The sequence below is a fragment of the Rattus norvegicus genome, chromosome 2, assembly GCF_021556685.1.
Source record: "Rattus norvegicus strain SHRSP/BbbUtx chromosome 2, alternate assembly SHRSP_T2T, whole genome shotgun sequence".
NCBI lineage: Eukaryota > Metazoa > Chordata > Mammalia > Rodentia > Muridae > Rattus > Rattus norvegicus.
In genome coordinates, this window is record NC_141535.1 from 58,966,986 (window position 1) to 58,985,823 (window position 18,838).

Sequence of the window (18,838 nt, forward strand, 5' to 3'; positions counted from 1 at the left end):
ACTTTAAAAATGTTTAGTTTAGGGGGCTGGAGAGATGGCTCAGCGGTTAAGAGCACTGGCTGCTCTTCTAGAAGTCCTGAGATCAGTTTCCAACAACCACATAGTGGCTTACAACCATCCGTAATGGCGTCTGATGCCCTCTACTGAAAAATGTTTAGTTTAATTGGGGAGTAGATAGTGACTACAGGCGGAGAAAAGAAAATCTTTTTTAGCAACAGAGTTCCTAAATGCACAGAGAACTTTATGTGTAACTTCTAAGGATGAGCAATTAAAGGAGTGCAGCACCCCTGGCAGTAAGGCCTTGAAAAGAAAGGAGACTAGTTTTTCTCTGATGCAGATTAGAGCTGGGTTTGCCGTCTATTTTCTTTTGTATTCATTTGTGTGTCAGCTTGGGTGCATAGGTGCCACACACCTCGAGTGAAGGTCAGACAACCTGAGTGGTCAGTCTCTCTTTCCACCCTGAGTCAAACTTGAGTTATGAGGTGGGAAGTGTCTGTGTCTGCTGAGCTATCTTGTCAGCACCCTGAAAGGGTGATTTAACACTGGTTGATCGGAGAGGTTCCCAGTTGAGTCAGCTTGTTTGTTTCTCACGGAGACAGTTTCATGCATCTGCAGTTCCATCCTGTCTCCTGGAGGACTCTTGGATCCCAGCTGCTTAGGGCGTGTTAAAGAAGTCCTGGGAGACCTCTGAAGATGGTGTCAGGACTCTGTTGGGTCCCATTGAGGAAAAGTTGTTTCTTTCTCTGGCCAAGAAAGTCATGACATTCTGACCTGCTCCTAAGATTAAATATTACACACTAGTGTGTGACAGGAAATGTCCTCTATTAAGAGTTAATCCGGGGGTTGGGGATTTAGCTCAGTGGTAGAGCGCTTGCCTAGCAAGCACAAGGCCCTGGGTTCGGTCCCCAGCTCCGAAAAGAAGAAAAGGAAAAAAGAAAAAAAAAAAAAGAGTTAATCCATGTGAGTGGATGCTAGACAAAGTGTGGGGGAGTCCAAGGGCTGCGCTCCTCAGTCTTACTTCACACCTGCAACATGGTTTTCATCTAGTTGGTCTGTCAGTCATCTGTCCATGAGTGTAGCCTACAGGAAAGCTCATTCACCTGAAGACATGCTAGGGACAGCATTACCTCCTTTATGAGATTGTGCACTTCTTAATGAAGAAATCACTGCCCTGCTGCAGCTACTTTTCTCGGTTGCTATTTGTCAAAGCCCTGAATCCCTCACTGCCTTTGCCTCTGACTCTCCTACCTCCTCACGTGACCACTAATAATAATAATGATAATAATAATAGCTTGCATTTCTTTAAAAGTCTTTTGTGTTCTCGTCTTAAAATAGTAGTCTTTCTTGATATATTTGAATTTTAAGATCTTAAACTGCAGCTAAAATTACAGATTTTCCTTCCTAGCACAGAAATTTCACTGCAGCAGCGACTAGAATACATTGCTCGAGCCATTCTTAGTGCAAAAAGTTCCACTGCCATTTCATCCATAGCTGCAGATGGTGAATTCCTACATGAACTAGAAGAGAAAATGGAAGTAAGTACTAGGTACTTAAGCCTTGTCACAGTTACACTACTGTCTTCTCATACCCATGACTCGCGTTCTGCTGAAGTCGTTATTAATTCTAAATGAGTGAATATGCTTATGAACGTGCGCTCATTGCTATGCTAGGAGGTAAATGTTAAAGGAACAGTGTTTGGGACATCCAGGCGTAATTTGGAAGATTCTTCTTTAGCTTATCCACAATTTTTGTTTTTCATTTTCTCAACTGATTAGCCGCAGTTGGATGGTGTGGCATTTATGTACCCTGGGATCTGAGTAAATGTAAGGAGTAGACTGAGCCGCTTTAACTGAGATTTTAAAATTCTTCTCAATGAAAGAGCTTTTTTATTACAAAAATTAGGCAAATGTCCTGCTGGCTTTCCTTCTCCTGTTCATGTTAGGAACACAGACTCTGTTTTCTGATGCTACAATTCCCAAGCAGGTTTGCTTTGTCTCGAGGAAAAAGAAAGGATAAACCTTACAAGATGACCATTACTCTTAGCAAACTACAGCCCTGACATAAAATGTTTGACTTCTTTTCTCACTTCTGGCGTGACTCAGGTCCAATGGCATTGTCAGCTGGAGATCCAGCCTAGACATTTGTCTGTCTGTGATCACTGAGTTACTAATGGCAGTGACTTTAGGGAGCAGTGTTCCTTGTCACAGCTCATATCCTATGGCATTCGTTACCTTAGGAGGATAGTCTCTTGCAATATAAGTCTGGAGTATTTATATACTCTCCCACTTTAGCAAACTTAAACTTTCAGACGAGGGATTATTGTTTCAAGTACCTGTTGAGTATTATAAAGATATTAATACATTGTATTATTTTCTGTTGAAACTAGGTTGCTAGGATCCAACTTCAGATACAAGAGACACTACAAAGGCAGTACTCCCATCATTCTTCAGTGCAGGATGCAATTTCTCAGCTGGATTCTGAGCTCATGGACATTACTAAGGTAATAGAAATCCGTGGAAATTCCTGTGATAGAAAGTGTGTGTGTGTGTGTGTGTGTGTGTGTGTGTGTGTGTGTGAGAGAGAGAGAGAGAGAGAGAGAGAGAGAGAGAGATTGAGATTTGCTTGCTGCATGGGACAGTAAAGTTCTCTTTGACAGCCTGTCCCTGGCCTGATAGGTCCCAACTGCTGCACATGACTGTAGTATGACTCCTAGAAAAGGCTGAGCTGCTCCTGCCAGACCAGTCACCACAGCCACGTGTTAGCCTCATATGAGCCCCGTTACAACCAGTAGGCTTTTCTGTTGTTGCAGTTGTTTTTATAGATAAAGTTTTGCTTCGGTATTTTGAGACAAACAAGGTCTCACTATGTAACTTTGCTGGTGTTGAACTTGTGGCATTCCTGCCCCTGCTGGCATTTGAGGCAAGTGCCATCAAACCAAGATTAACACCAGAGGATTGATAGCCTTATTACTATATTTGCTTATCTAATTGAACATCTTTCACTCTGCATGGTTCTTACAGTGTCTTCTGTAGACACTCTTGTACATGGTTCCAAGTGCTTTGTATATGATTTCTCTATGTAGTGTTGGTTGTACTGGAACTTGCCTTGTAGACCACGTTGGCCTCAAATTCCCAGATCTGCCTGCCTGAGCCTTCCAAGTGCTGGGATTAAAGGCATGAGCCACTGTCACCCAGTATTTCCCGCTAATTCTAGGACATGAAGCAGCTTCCTAAAGTTCCAAAACCAAAACTTTGAGTACTGGTACAACACTTCAAGTGGAAAATCCCACATAATGATCTTCTGTGATGAGTTACTATCAGAATACCTGGTGTTGCTAGTAATTGTGTATAAAATTTCCCTTGGACTACATGTATAGTATATGTGAAACATGCAGATTTTACATGTAAACTGGGGTCCCATCCCCAATGTATCTTATGTGTGTATACTCATATTTTAAAATGCTTCTTTCTAAATATTCTGTAAATGGCTACTCAACTTGTAACATATACTTTATACTTTAGATAAAAGATTTAATTGTTTTTAAAGGTATACTTCACTGTTAATCTCTAAACACTGAATGTTGAATATTTAATTTTGGAATTTCTTCCCACAGCTTTATGGAGAATTTGCTGACCCATTTAAACTTGCAGAATGTAAACTTGCAATCATTCATTGTGCTGGTTATTCAGATCCCATATTGGTACACACACTTTGGCAAGATATCATAGAGAAAGGTAAGTGTTCAGTTATAGATACGTTACTATATAGTTTTTAGGAATCCAGAATACAAGTTGGTGGCAGTCGCTGATACATGTAGGGCTTATGGCAATGGGCTATATATACCTACTAGAAAGGATATGGTTCGGTCCCCAGCTCCGAAAAAAAAAAAGAACCAAAAAAAAAAAAAAAGAAAGGATATGGAGGCCGTGTGCATACAGTGGACAGGTGATTGTACAGTGTGACCCTGGAGAATGTTTGTGATAGCGTATATAGTTTATTTGATGTATGCCACATCATAATTAACTTATACACCTCACTCAAAATCTTGTAACCAGTGCCAATAACCATTACCAGTAACCAGTGACATGTGTGTCAGAAACTCAAAAGCACAGAATCTGCTAATTACATCGATGCAGATATTGGTCCTGAAATATTTTGCATCTTTAACAATTAAGTAGCCAATGTAAACATTTCACATTTAAAATAATTATGATTTCCATTGAAACCTCTCTTCCAGAATTGAGTGATAGCGTAACATTGAGTTCATCAGATCGAATGCATGCTCTTAGCCTCAAGCTTGTTCTCCTTGGCAAAATCTATGCTGGCACACCTCGATTTTTCCCTCTGGGTAAGTAGTGACCTTGCTGTCTTAGTTTTGTTTAATAGTTTTTCTCAGTGGGAAAACTTCATTGGCCTGTAGAGTTTCTCTTTCCTAATTCATCTATTTACTGTTTAGTCAGTAGTTTGAGTCCTGACTCTCCGGGAAGAAATCCCTGAAGGATGACAGAATTTGTTAATGAACACTTGGTTATGAAATTTTCCCATAAGTAGTTTTTCAAGTTTCTGTATCATTTTTTGGAATTATGTTTACTGATAAACAATATAGTTTAAGTGATTATCCTGTTAGAAAACCGATGCAAGTATCAAATAAAAAATAAAAATGGGAGCTGGAGAAATGGCTCAGCAGTTAAGAGCACTGACTGCTCTTCCAGAGGTCCTGAGTTCAATTCCCAGCAACCACATGGTGGCTCACAACCATCTGTAATGGGATCTGATGCCCTCTTCTGGTATCTGAAGACAGCCACAGTGTACTCTAATATAATAAATAAATGTCTTTTAAAAATTAAAAAAAAAAATAAAAATGGCTGGTGGTTTTGTGTGTCAGTAGTAATTTGAGCTGTTCTCTGTTGCATTAAAGTGACAATGGTGGGAGGTGTGTCTGTGTGTGTCTATCTCTGTGTGGCAGCATTTTGCTCTGAAGCCCATATTGACACAAACCCAGGATGTTCTTGCCCCAGCCTATGAGTACCTGATCTTCCTTCACCTTACCCCCTTTCTTGGCCTATTCCTCACTCTTCCCTCTTTCCTTTCCTTTTCCTTTTCCTCTTCCTTTTCCTTTTCCTTTCCATGTATGTGAGTCTTGGATGTGAATCCAGGTTCTTTTATGTGCACATATTTATGTGCTTTTTGAAATAGGTTCTAGCTATGTAGGTCAAGCTGGACTTAAACATGGGTTCTTCAACCTCACCTTCTTGGGGTCTGGGTTCACAGATGTGTATTAGCTTGCTGGCTTTTATTTTTTTTAAAGGAACATGTAAGCTAAAATTTTAATTATATGAGCTTGCTTCTAGACCAAATATGCTGAGTTCCGTGATTGTTATAGCCTATTGATAACTCATAGTTTTCTCTGCTATGAAACAGTAACTGCAACAAAAGTGTCACTATGGGTAGGATACTGAATGCATATATTATTAAAAAATATGGAGAAATGGAAAAAAATTACCTTTTTAAAGATTTATGTATTATGTATAATACACTGTAGCTGTCTTCAGACACACCAGAAGAAGGCATCATATCTCATTACAGATGGTTGTCAGCCACCACGTGGTTGCTGGGATTTGAACTCTAGAAGAACAGTCAGTGCTCTTAACCACCGAGCCATCTCTGCAGCCTGGAAAAATATTTATAATTGCACATTAAGTCACCTATTTAGTCTGTCTTCCCTTATTTGGTGTTCAGCCCAAGGCCTTGTACATGTTAAGGTAGCAACACTAAATTATATATCATCCCTAAATCTTTTGCTGTTTTTGAAATGAACATTCAGACTTAGACCATCCCAAATATTGTCAGAGGTGTTTAAAACTGCATTGTGTCCACGCCACTTCAGTGTGGAGAAATGAGGGACAGTGGCTGCGCAGGAGAGCTTGATGCTCTTTCAGAGGACACAGCTTTGGTTCCCAACACCCACATAATAAATATTCATAAAGAGCTGTAACTCCAGTTGCAGGGGAACAAAGCCCTCTTCCAGCCTGTGTGAGTTCCTAAACAAACATGGTACACATAAACTCATGCATATTATATACAGGTAACATTAACAAGTGGGTTTATATATTCTTTGGATTTTTTGATGAGTATGTGAAAATAGTTACATTGGGACTACTTAAGGGACATTGGCTTTGATTTAGATTCTTAATTTTTATAAACCCATGGAGTTTAGGGTAGTAGAGGTTCAATGATTTAACAAATCCCACAAGACTTCACACAGATCCAAGAAGTAGAGATGGGCAACATTCTAATAGTTAAAGGTCAGCCTGGTTTATATAACAAGTTCTGGTCCAGCCAAGGTCTCATAGTGAGACCCCCAACTTTAAAAGAAAAGAGAGGAAATCTTAATATTTGCTCTAACATGTAGCACACACTTTTAATCCCAGAACGTGGGAGGCAGGGGCAGACTGGTCTAAACAGTTTCAGGACAGCCGTATAGAGACCCTACCTCAAAGATAGGCAGGGAGGCAGGCAGCAGGCAGGCATTCTACAGTAAGCATAAGTTTGGGTGTTCTTTTGTTATTTTTTTCATTGACATCACTTGTCTGTGGATATTTACATGGTTTTCAAATTTCAAGTATCATAATTATAAATTTATTCTATAATTATTATAGATTTATATTTATAAAACTATAAAGTAACAAATATAAAGAACTAAACCACATCCCCTAGAACTGCAGTTACACATCTTTTTGAGCACCCATATGGATGCTGGGAACTGAACTCAGGTCCTTGGCAAAAACAATTGTTCTTACTGCTAAGCCAGCTATCAAGTACCAGAAATTTAGACTCAACTCTTGATGCAGCAAACTGTCCAATTGCTTTACTAATAGATGAGTAGTGTCAATGGCTATCTGAAAATTAATTTCAAACATATTTGAAGGCCATATGTTTGACATCTGCCCGTAATCCCAGCAAGCAAGAGGACGTGACAAGACGATCAAGCATTTGAGGTTCTATCGAGATTTTTGAGGCCTACCTGTGTATGGCTTTATGTAGACCCTGCCTCAAAAAACATTAAGTACATGAAGGATAGAATATTAAAAATGTATTTTAAAATTGGGGTGGAATAGTCCTTTACAGCAGACTGTTGAATATATAGATACTCCTTAAGTAGAGATATTACTCTTATCAAGTCTTCTCCAGTAGTGAAATTACTCTCCACATTTTTCAGATTTCATTATTTTCTCTTAATATCTGTACATAACCTGACCCAATATAAATGCAGGAGATTTTCATATCTAGAATTTTTTTTATGGTGTCAAATCATGTTTCGATGCTTTAAAGAGAAACATTTTCCCAAATGACCTACCTCACTGGCCTTCAAATATGTTTGAAATTCATTTTCAGATAGCCATTGACACTACTCATCTATTAGTAAAGCAATTGGACAGTTTGCTGTATCAAGAGTTGAGTCCAAATTTCTGGAACTTGATAGCTGGCTTAGCAGTAAGAACAACTGTTTTTGCCAAGGACCTGATTCAGTTCCCAGCACCATATGGGTGCTCAAAAAGATGTGTAACTGCAGTTCTGGGAGATGCGATGCCCTTTTCTGGCCTCCACTAACACCAAGTATACATATAGTATATATATGTGCATGCAGGTAAAGCAAGCACTCGTATCATTCAGCAATAAAAATGAATCTTTTAATAATTCTTGTTTCTGGTTGGGGATTTAGCTCAGTGGTAGAGCGCTTGCCTAGGAAGCGCAAGGCCCTGGGTTCGGTCCCCAGCTCCGAAAAAAAAAAATAATAATAATTCTTGTTTCTGACTTTTCCCCACCAGATTTCATTGTGCAGTTCTTGGAGCAGCAAGTTTGTACTTTAAACTGGGATGTGGGATTTGTGATACAGACCATGAATGAAATCGGTGTGCCTTTACCTAGGCTACTAGAAGTTTATGATCAGCTCTTCAAATCAAGGGTAAGGAAAACAAAATGATCTTCTGTAACTAATTTTTCCAAGATACAGAGTGAGGTCTTTGTGTGTATAGGTATCCTAGCATTCAGGTTAATGTTTCCAGTGGAGACATGCTTCAACGGTGCAAGGAAAATAAACTTTGGACTCTTAGCTGAGAGTTGTTTTTACAGTATATAATAACTAAAATGAAGTGCTAATATTTTATGTTGGTAAACATAATTATTTATGTCTTCATAGATAATCCAAAGTAGGGACTTTTTCTGGAGATCAAATCCCTCGGACTTGTACATTTGACAAGTGCTGTAAGACCAGACCATAATTCTCAGCTACTTGCTTTAAGCACACAAAATAACAGCACATTTATACATGTAACCTCATTTTTAAAAATCTTCTGTACGGGATAGGAAGATACTCAGCCAATAAAGTGCTTCTTATCCCAGTGTCAGTCCCCGGACCTTATAAAGACTAAATGCAATGGTGTGTGTTTATGTGAGGTGCGTCCTGTGGCTGTCTGACTGCGTTCAGTGAGACAGCCTGTCTCACTGTGCTGTATGATATGAGAGAGGTGGTCAGTGAGGACTTGCAACAATAATGGTAGCTGTCAGTGCCTTTTGGTTCCTGGAGACAGGCTCTTTCCTTTTATTGTCCAAGTTGACCTTGAACTTGGGGTCCTCCTACCTAATCTTCCTAAGCGCATGGTGTGACACAACACTGCCTTGTAACAGTGTCCTCCAGGGCATCTTGCCGTGTTCAGTGATAACTCAGCTGAGCCTCGTAATTAGACCATAGTGAAAACAGTGCTTACATTACTAAGACAAGGCTGGAGATACTCATCAGCATGTTCTATCATGTGGGTAAGAACAGATTAAGGTTCTGTAACTTTTTTTGCTTTATATCCGTACTGCATACATTCAAAGGAAAGTGGCCCACAGTTGATAGAAATAGTGTAATGATAAATCAATTCTTTTTTTTTTAAGTATAGTATAGTGTTTTGGTTTTTTTTTTTCAACTTTTGGGGGTTTTTTGTTTGTTTTTTGTTGTTGTTGTTGTTGTTTTCTCGATTCAGGGTCTTGCTGTGCAGCCCTACCTTAGCTCTAGCAGTCCTAGAACTCACTTTATAGATCAGACTGGCCTCGCTCTCACAGAGATCTGCCTGCTTCTGCCTCTGCCTCCCAAGTGTTGGGATTAAAGGTGTGCACCACTAAGCCCATCTCACAAATCTGGTCTTTGTTTCAAATATTGACCTTAATCTAGTATATAATTTAGAAACTACATATCTGGGGTTTTGGGGGGGATTTTTGAAATAGGGTCTCTCTATGTAGCTTTGGCTGATCTAGAAGTTGGAGTGATCTCACAGAGGTCTGCTTGTCTCTGCTTCCAGGGTGTAGGGATTAAGGACATGCACCACCACCACCACATTCAGTTTCTAATGCTGAGTATGTGGACTCCAAAGACTTTAGTCAACATAACTAATTAGGAAAAATACACACACACATTTGATAAGTTGTAAGAGAAACTGTGTTGATGGATACATATATACATTTTTTTTTTCTTTCCTAGGATCCATTCTGGAACAGAGTGAAAAGTCCACTGCACCTTTTGGATTGTATCCATGTACTGTTGACAAGATATGTTGAGAATCCTAGCCTAGTTTTAAATTGTGAGAGGTAACTATAATTAAATATTGCATGTGAAAACATGGCAATCATTTCTAGTAAGCACCTGGTGAAGGGTTGGGAATGGATACGGAACGCTGTAGACATTATGGAGGAGCATTAGGGAATGAGTGTCGTACATTAGCAGTAACCGTTTGAGAGATAACCTAACTGTTAGCATTCGTGAAAGGGCAGAAGTTTTCAGCCGTGATGCTAGATTTTCTAAAGTGAAAACAATTTATACTGTGTGTTCCTTTGCTTTTGGTATTATGACATAGGACTGAGACGTTTCAGTTCTGCATTTGTGGTATGATTTCAAGGTAGTCTTTAAAAATCTGAGCAAATGTAGCCATTTTTAACATGAATGCTCCTATGCTGCCCCCTGGGCTAACAGTCTTCAGATGGAGAATGGTGCTTAGGAGGTAGCTGACCTTGCCAAGTTCCCTTTCTGTTTGCAAGCAGACTCAGTGATTACGAACACTTTCTGCTTTTGCAGAGTTGCTGAGTTCATGTCCCAGCAACCATATAGCAGCTCAGGAATTCCTAACAACAGTTGCAGGGTATCTGGTGTCCTCTTCTAGCTTCTGCGGGTACTGAACAGGTACATGGTGCACATACATACATGCAAGCAAAGCACTCACACACATACATGAATAAATACTGAACAAGTAAACGAGTGACATGGCGTCTTTCTCATTACAGGAGAAGGTTTACAAATCTCTGCCTGGATGCCGTCTGTGGTTATCTGGTTGAACTTCAGTCAATGAGCTCTTCGGTGGCAGTACAAGCCATCACTGGGAATTTTAAATCTCTCCAAGCGAAGTTGGAACGGCTCCATTAATTACTGTAGTATATTTTCTTGCTTGCGTTTTGGTCTGTAAAATAAAAGCTCGGATGGGTCCAGAAATCAGGTGTTGTATCTAAGAATTTTGGTAGGCATTTTTTTTTTTAATGAATGGTAGTTATCTACAAATAGTGCATTTGCTGAATGATTTGTTTTTTATTACTAGTTGGTTTTTTTTTTTTAATTGATAACTTGGGCCCAGATATGTAGCTCAGTGGTAAAATGTTTGTTAATATGTAAAAAGTCAGTACTACACACAAACACATCAGTTTATAAAAATCTGAAATAAGATTATGTATGATTCTAACACACAAAAGATTTTTAATTTTACTAATGGTAACAATTTTGCATTTGTATTATTTATCTCCAGGTTTATGTTAGTATTAAAACTTGTAGGCCATGCCAGGTTCGATGACACTTGCCTTTGAATCTAGTACTTGGGGAAGCAGTGGCAGGTGGATCTCTAGAACTCACTGAAATTTCCAGGCCAAGGGCTACATAGTGAAGCCTTGTCTTAAAAAATAAAAACACCTTATAGGCTGGTCTTCTCCCATAGTGTTAGATTCTATAACAGTCCTTAATTACTCATTTTAAGTTATTTTTTAAGAAATCTCCTGGGGTTGGGAATTTAGCTCAGTGGTAGAGCGCTTGCCTAGCAAGCTCAAGGCCCTGGGCTCAGTCCTCAGCTCAGAAAAAAAAAAAAAGAAAGAAAGAAAGAAATCTTCTGAACCACTAATTTTATCAATTACGGCCCTTTCTGTTCTCTCATCCTTTTTTTCTCTCCCTCTTACCATAAATATGTACATTAAATTTTATGTATACATTTATATATGTGTGTGCAGGATGTGTATGTATATCCAAGATTGTTTGAGCATGTGATAAACTTGTAACACTTGTTTGTACTTAAAAACCTTCATGATCATCTAGCTGTGGTGGGGCTCACCTTTAATCAATTGGGGCACCCAGGGGGGCGGAGGTGCCTCAGAGTTCACAGCCAGTCTGGTCTACATATTGAGTTACAGTTCAACCATGGCTATACAGTGACCGTTTCCTTAGAATCCTCACTGTCAAACTGTATGACTCAAACCCGCGACAGCAGCAGCATCCAAAATGTGTTACAAAATAAATCCTGGGTCTCGCATATCTTCTGTTTTCTATATGGATGGGTTCCCTCCATACAGAAGGAAAAAGCATGATTTGCTTTTTTCAACCTCCTTTTTTACCAATAACCACAACACAAGTTTTATTCAAGACTTGCTGTATAAAGCAACATTGTTAGTAATGAGTTTTTTTTGTGAGTTGAATACAGAGTTTTCTGCTAAGCAGGTAAGTGCACTTCCACTGAAGATATAGCCTCAACCCATGGATTATCTTTAAAATGTCAGAAGAGCTAAGTAAACTTAAATGTTCCACATTATTATCAAAGACAAAAGGAAAGACTGAGAATTACTAAGGCTGACCAAAAAGGAAAAGAAACTGCTTTATTTTTGCAACAGATGTTGACATAGCCTAGGCTATTGTCAAACTCTTAACTGCCTAGAGTAGTTGAATTTCAGTCTCTGGCCTTTACCACTGAGTGCTGAGACTGTAGCATGCTTCCCAGTGCCCACTTCTTGTGGTGCAGTGTTAGAGCTAGAGCTCCCTACGGTGAGCACCTCATCCACTGAGCTCTATTCCCAGTCCTCAGACGCCACCCCTTTGTTTGGCCAGGTCTCACCACATAGCCCAGGCTAGCTGCAAACATAGTCTGATCCTCCTGCCTCAGACTCTGAAGTACTGGAAATCGAAGCGTGTGCCTCTGTGCCCTGCTTCCACTCTTCTCTTCTGTTGGTTTCAATGATAGAAATTGGGCGGTTCTGTAAATATATCGTGAATATATTTCTACTTTACCTTTCCTGAGATTACGGATTTCTTTTCCACGATACCTTAGAATTCAGCTCCACTTTCACTTAGTCTTTGAATGTGTATTTTATAAATGGTCAAAATAACGCTGATTGGGTGTCACTACCTCATATTTTTCAGTTTTTCATCTTAAGCAACTTTGTAGTCTATAAAATGAATGAATTTGTTATATTAATGGTTTTATTTATTTAAAATTTTGCCCTGCTTATTTTAAATGAAGGTCTTGTTTAAATGCTTTAATTTAGATGTGGATCCATTTGTGCTAGAAATAGATGACACTGTCTCCAGTTCTGTTGTAAGCACATTTACGTATTTATATGTGTGTTACATATACTTAGTCATCTGGGTGAGGTAGCTCTTGCATCTAATCACTGTATTTAGGATGTTTAGGCAGGAGTACTGAAAATAGAGATATGGCTATACATACATATATGCACAGTGTCTTAATAGATCCGCAGGATACTGTGTCAACAAAGATGTAATTGACAGACATCCGAACACACTCCCCTTTATTCTTATAGCACACTTAAGAATTTTAGTTCCACAGCTAATGTTTGCAATGGCCTTCCTAAAAGAAAAGACACTGCTAGTTCATTGTTGCTGAAACTTGAACATTCATCTAATGAAATCGTCTAAATAGCCTATCCATTCAGATGTCTGATTTGAAACTCCAAAGGGAGCTAAACCTGGAAGTCAGTGGTCAGATGTAACAATGGCAGCATTCTAGCATATTATCCACTATGTAAGTGTACATTGTTCAGCTTTGGTCAGTACACTCTCTTTATGCTGTAAGTATTGCATACATACAGGCAATGCATGATTCATTGGTAGAACACCTTAGAAGAGTGCATTTATTGTGGACAGGTGGGCCACCGAAGGTGTTGATCATGATGTGTTTTTAGATAGTTTCAGTATGGAGGAATGGTTAGGGAAGAGACAAACTTTGTTTATGCAAGATACACAATATTAGCCTGATTTGCATTTAATATGTGTTTGACAGGTTGTTAACTAGTCACTTCTTCATTGAACATGGAATTACATAAGCTTCTCTTTATGTTTTATAGTTTAATCTCAGAAGTCTATCACAGATTGTTTATTCTCTTCCTTAGGATATTTTGTATCTCCATGTTGCCCCCCTCCTTCACTAGTGATGATATAGTCATAACAAATAAATTAACCAAAACCCCAAATCTGAGGTTTTAAAAGAGATTAGTGTTTTCTTTAATAGTTTCTATTAATACCTTTTCTTAAATTAGCTTTATAATAAAACTTTTTGTACTTTTGAGTTCTCTACTAAAACTCTTCAGAGTTTGGTTTTCCCTATCTATTAAGTGAAGTGGTTGAAGCTAATTATAAGTCTCTTAAAACTAATTTTGTAAGAACTAACACGGTTTCTAAGTCGCTGTATTTTTCTTCAGGTAGTAGATGTTAACTGGCATTGGTTTTACTTTCTCATTTTAAATCATTACTATAACACAATACAGCATATTTGAAATTAAATATCTCACAGTTGCCATGATTTTTATATTTTAAATTAATCCTACTATGTAGGATCCAGGATCCTGATAATAACACTCCAGCCAACACTTGATTGAATTCTGAAGCTCTCTGGAGGCCTGACCAGGCCTGAATGTGTATTTCTTTCTCTCTGTGCTCTGCCCTCTGTTTTGCTCCTTTATTCTACCTCAGTCCTTACTATCTGGTTTTGTAAATTAGGAATATGATATCATCTTGAACATCTTCCCTCCTTCAAAATATATTAGTCATCAACTTCTAAACGAGTCTGTTTCCTGTTATCCCCATATATGTCCAATTATTTCACTGTTTCAAAGCTTGAGTGTTTATTCTGGTGTCATTTCGAAACCTAGTTCTTCCATACATTAGTTATTTATTATGCCCTTAGAAGAAATAATAGAGTGGCATGTGAGGATTAGAGGATTAACAATAAATGTAACGAAAATCTTGACTTAAGCACAAAACTGAAAAGCTGGCTGGGCAGCGGTAACACACACCTTTAGTCCCAGCACTCAGGAGGCAGAGGCAGGCACATATATCCCTGTGAGTCTGAGGCCAACCCAGTCTACAGAATGAGTCCTAGGACAGTCAGGGCTACACAGAGAAACACCTTCCCAAAAACCAAACCAAGCAAACCCTGAAAAGTTGAAGTCTGGCTTTCCTCATGCTTAGACCTCATTCATTCAGATATCTGACACAAAACTTCCTTAGTGTTCCACATGCTAGGATTACTAGCATAAACATCATGAGCTGTACTTTTTTTGTTTATTCTTTGTCTCTTTGTCCTATAACTCCTGGAAGAATGTGGGTACTGTTACTGTGTTAGCAATTCTCTAGAAGTGTAATTAACAGAAAATGATCTACGAAGGGCTCTCAGATTTACCTATTTCTAGTCATGGACTCAGAATTTTCACACAACCATATGTTGCTAGAAAAAATTTACTTTGCCAAAAAACAGGATGCCAGGAATGTAAGATCTGTCTATTCACCTGCAAGACCACTTCCTATGTTTTATGAAAACTGCAAGCCTACAGACTCAAGAAATATAAACCAGACCTGGATGTACAAGACCACCCCAAGAAGCATAATCAAATTCTCAGCAAGCTGAGGAGGAAATAATGGAACTTAGCCCTATAAATTTATGACATCTGTAACAGATAAAATCACAAGGAAGAAAAATTTAGTGATATAACAACATAAGAATGTCTTTGCCTTGCCAACACTTAGATTCTGGATAATGAATTCTCAACCAGTGCAAATAATGGCAGATGAAATGTAAGATAGGGGAATAAGAAAAATGCTGCTGGTGTCTATCCAGAAAGTCCATTTCATCTAGATTTTCCAGTTGTGTTGAGTATAGATGTTCCTCAACAGAAGAATGGATGCATGTGGTCCATTTACATGATTAAGTACTACTCAGCTATTAAAAGTAATGACTTCATGAAGTTTACAGGCAAATAGATGGAACTAGAAAATATCCTGAGTGAGGTAACCCAGACACAAAAGAACACATGGTATGTACTCACTGATAAGTGGATATTAGCCCTAAAGCTCAGAATACCCATGATACAACAACACGAACCATGTGGAGCTTAAGAAGAAGGAAGGCTAAAGTGTAGATGCTTCAATCCTAAATAGAACAGGGAACAAAACAATCACAAAGGTGGAGGGAGGGAGAGGAGGAGAGGAAGGGGGGCAGGATGGGGTATTGGAAGGGACAGAAGTACAAAGGGTCAGGAAATTGAATAGAAATATGTAGCAAGCTGGAGGTAGCCACTAGAGAGTACCAGATGCCAGGGAATTGAGACTCCCAGGACCCAACAAGGATGACTTTAGCTGAAATATCCAACAAATGGGAGGCACAACCTATAGGAAACACCTTCAGTAGATAGTGAAGGATGGGGCCACCCACGCATCTCTAAAATTTTAACCCTGAAATGTTCCCGACTTCAGCCTTCTGGCTAAGAACCGTCTGACAGACCTTTAAGTGAAGCAGGAATTATGAAGACTAGCTAACTCTGTCTTGGCAGAGCTAAGCTGTCAGCTATCCCGCATTGTGTCTTTTTCCTAGACAGTATATTTTGTCTGTAGATGAATTAGGGCAGTTCTTGCCCAGAGGCTACCTTGCCACAACTGGAGCAACTGTTTATGGAGGTTGTGATGCTCGATATCTTCTTTGAACCATGAAGGGGGTGAGGGTACTGTCAGGAGTAGACATATCTCTTAGCCAAAAATTTATTAATGAAATTATTTTAAATGTCATCTGTGGATTTCTGATGCTTTTGAAGACTATAGTATATCTGAACTGTTAAACCTTGACTATTAGTAGCTATTTCTAGCTGAATAATAATAATGAAAGCACCTTATAACTAAACCAGAATCTAATATAACCGTGAGTTTACTATCTGGCCCTTAACAATCCTATTCCAACCCCAAATGTTTATAACATCCTATCTATAAGGAATAAGATGTACAAGCTATTTAACTAAAGAGTGTCTGAGAGTGCCTATCATATTGCACTCTAATACTTCAGGGAAGAGTTTTCACTCCCAAAGCTTTCATTGCTGGAACCCAAACTGTCCCAACCAGCCAAGTGTGCTTGCTTAACTACAGCAACTCCCTGCTTGGTGGCACCAAGTTTGGCCCCTAGTTGCCCTTGCATCTCATGCCACCAACTCAGGGGCAGTAGCTGTTGCAGAGGAGGACCCCCAGCCTACCTTTCTCTGGTTTCCCCTCAACATTAACAGTTTGGTTGTTCTGGCCATGCCCAATCCCCTCAAGACATTTTGCTCCTGCCAACTGGGGCAAAGGATTCCCTGCTGGCTGTGCCCAGTATGCAGACCATAGATAAGTTGTAGTTTTTCCCTGTCATCAAAGAAGTGTCTGTCTCTGCAGCAGAGAACATTTCTGAAAGCCACAGCTAGTCACAATTCAGAAACCAAACTGACGATGAAGCACCAATGATCTACATCATAATTCCTGCACTGAAGGCTCAAAGAACATCACAGAAGAGGGAACAAAAAAGAAAACAAGAACCAGAGAAGTGTTCTGTGAGAATATGTTAAGTACAGATGACAGGGAAGCTATACTTAGGACACCTCCATAGTATATAAGGGCACTATGCCAAAGTGGATCAGAGACATCGTAGAGCTGTGCTCCTAGGCAACTATAGGCAATTAAGTGATGCTCACAGAGGGAGAATTATCTTTTTCAGGACTGAGCCCCCTAGTTAGTTGCTTATCTAATACCAAGTGGCCAGCCCTAAGATCATATGCACACAAGCAACACTAAACAAACCCATCAGGTTGTATTTATGCATATGTATAACAATAAAGAAAAGGGACTGTGAATGGGGAAAGTGCGTGGGAGAGGTTGAAGGGAGAAACAGGGAGAAAATGGTGTGATGTTAATTTAAGTCAAATTTTAAAATTGAAAATGTAAATTAATATATAGAAATAATAATAGAATGACCAAAAGTGAAAATATACTTGAGTGTTGGGATAGTTGCTTTCGTACACTGTGAAAATGTTTCTCTGTTCTTCCCCCACCTGCCTAAGGCACTTTCTGGTTGGATTAATAAAGAGCTGAATGAGGGGCTGGGGATTTAGCTCAGTGGTAGAGCGCTTACCTAGGAAGCGCAAGGCCCTGGGTTCGGTCCCCAGCTCCAGAAAAAAAAAAAAAAAAAAAGAACCAAAAATAAAGAGCTGAATGGCCAATAGCTAGGCAGGAGAGGCTAGGCAGGACTCCTGGGTAGAGATAGTAACTCTGGGAAAGAATCAGGCATGTGAGATTCGCCAGCCAGACTTGGAGGAAGTCATATGTATGAGACTGAGGAGAGGTAATGAGCCATGTGGCAGAATATAGATTAGAATAAGCCATCTAATTTGAGAGTGAAAGGACTAGGTTAGCTAGTGCCAGGCTGACTCCATGACAGGCTACAAATTGGCAGTTTGGGAGACTAGGCCTAAGTTTCTGTTTCCCAGAAATGAAAACCCAGATTCAGAAATCCATGGTCAGCCAATCTGAGGACACCTTGTCTACTGGCTTGAAGTAAGAATAGGAAGCTAGAATGAGTAAGCACCCCCCCCCCCGGGAAGTCTCCAGAGCATAGCCATTGTAGAATTAGCCAGATCCCTAGAGATAGAACTGACCAACCAAATGGGGGAGACCCCTGCATGCTGAATAAATGCTTTTTGCTTTTATGTACTGTTTGAGTCTGGGATATCATTATTTAGCAAATCTTGGACCCTAGCATTGCTAGGGAAGAAGCGTAAGCTAAGGCCTAAAGCATTCATATTAATAAAAGATCTCTGTGACATTATTTGGGAGCTGGTGCTTCAAAGACAGTCCAGCAGTAGTTGGGGTCTGGAGAGATGTTTCAGTAGGTAAGCCTGCATACTGCTTGCACCAAAGACCCAGGTTCAGTTTCTAGCACCCAAATTTCATGACTCACAAATGCTGGCAACCCCAGGTTCTAGGGATCCAATGCCCTTTCTGACCTTGCAGATATATGGCATGCAAACCCGTATGCATGTACATGAACAATAAGTAAACTTGAACATATACCAATTTTAGTATTTTCTTACACAGATACATCGATTTGTTTGTTAGGTGGTGGAAGCACACGCCTTTAATCCCAACACTCAGGAGTCAGAGGCAGGCAGATCTCTGAGCCATGGCTACACCGAGAAGCCATATCTTGAAAAAATAAACAACAACAACAAAAAAAGTACCTATGTTGAGGTAGTGTTGTAAGAACAGATGGAGCGGAATAGATACATACATGAACAGTTGATTTGCAGGGACAGTGCCACGTTCAGTGGGGGAGGAATAGTCAACAAACAGTACTACAGCAATGGTGATAAAAACTGCATGGCACTAACATAAAACAGGTTGATCAATGGAATTGAACTGAAGATCCAGAAGTGAAACTACATGCCTGCGGACAGATTGTAGGAG

General features: G+C 39.5%; 1 protein-coding gene across 2 annotated transcripts in view; it reads left to right on the forward strand.

The window, feature by feature from the left end:
• Positions 1 to 13,571, forward strand: part of Nup155 (nucleoporin 155) — a 54,394-nt gene extending 40,823 nt beyond the window's left edge. Inside the window, exons 29-35 of one of the 2 annotated variants that reach the window (XR_015658145.1) lie at positions 1,411 to 1,535; positions 2,387 to 2,500; positions 3,614 to 3,734; positions 4,238 to 4,348; positions 7,830 to 7,966; positions 9,524 to 9,630; positions 10,321 to 13,571. Coding sequence is in view for 1 of the 2 variants with exons in the window: in NM_053952.3 (NP_446404.2) it covers positions 1,406 to 1,535; positions 2,387 to 2,500; positions 3,614 to 3,734; positions 4,238 to 4,348; positions 7,830 to 7,966; positions 9,524 to 9,630; positions 10,321 to 10,459 (859 nt within the window). In the remaining variant the exon portion in view is untranslated. 2 annotated transcript variants of the gene reach the window in all.
• The last annotated feature ends 5,267 nt before the right edge of the window (positions 13,572 to 18,838 follow it).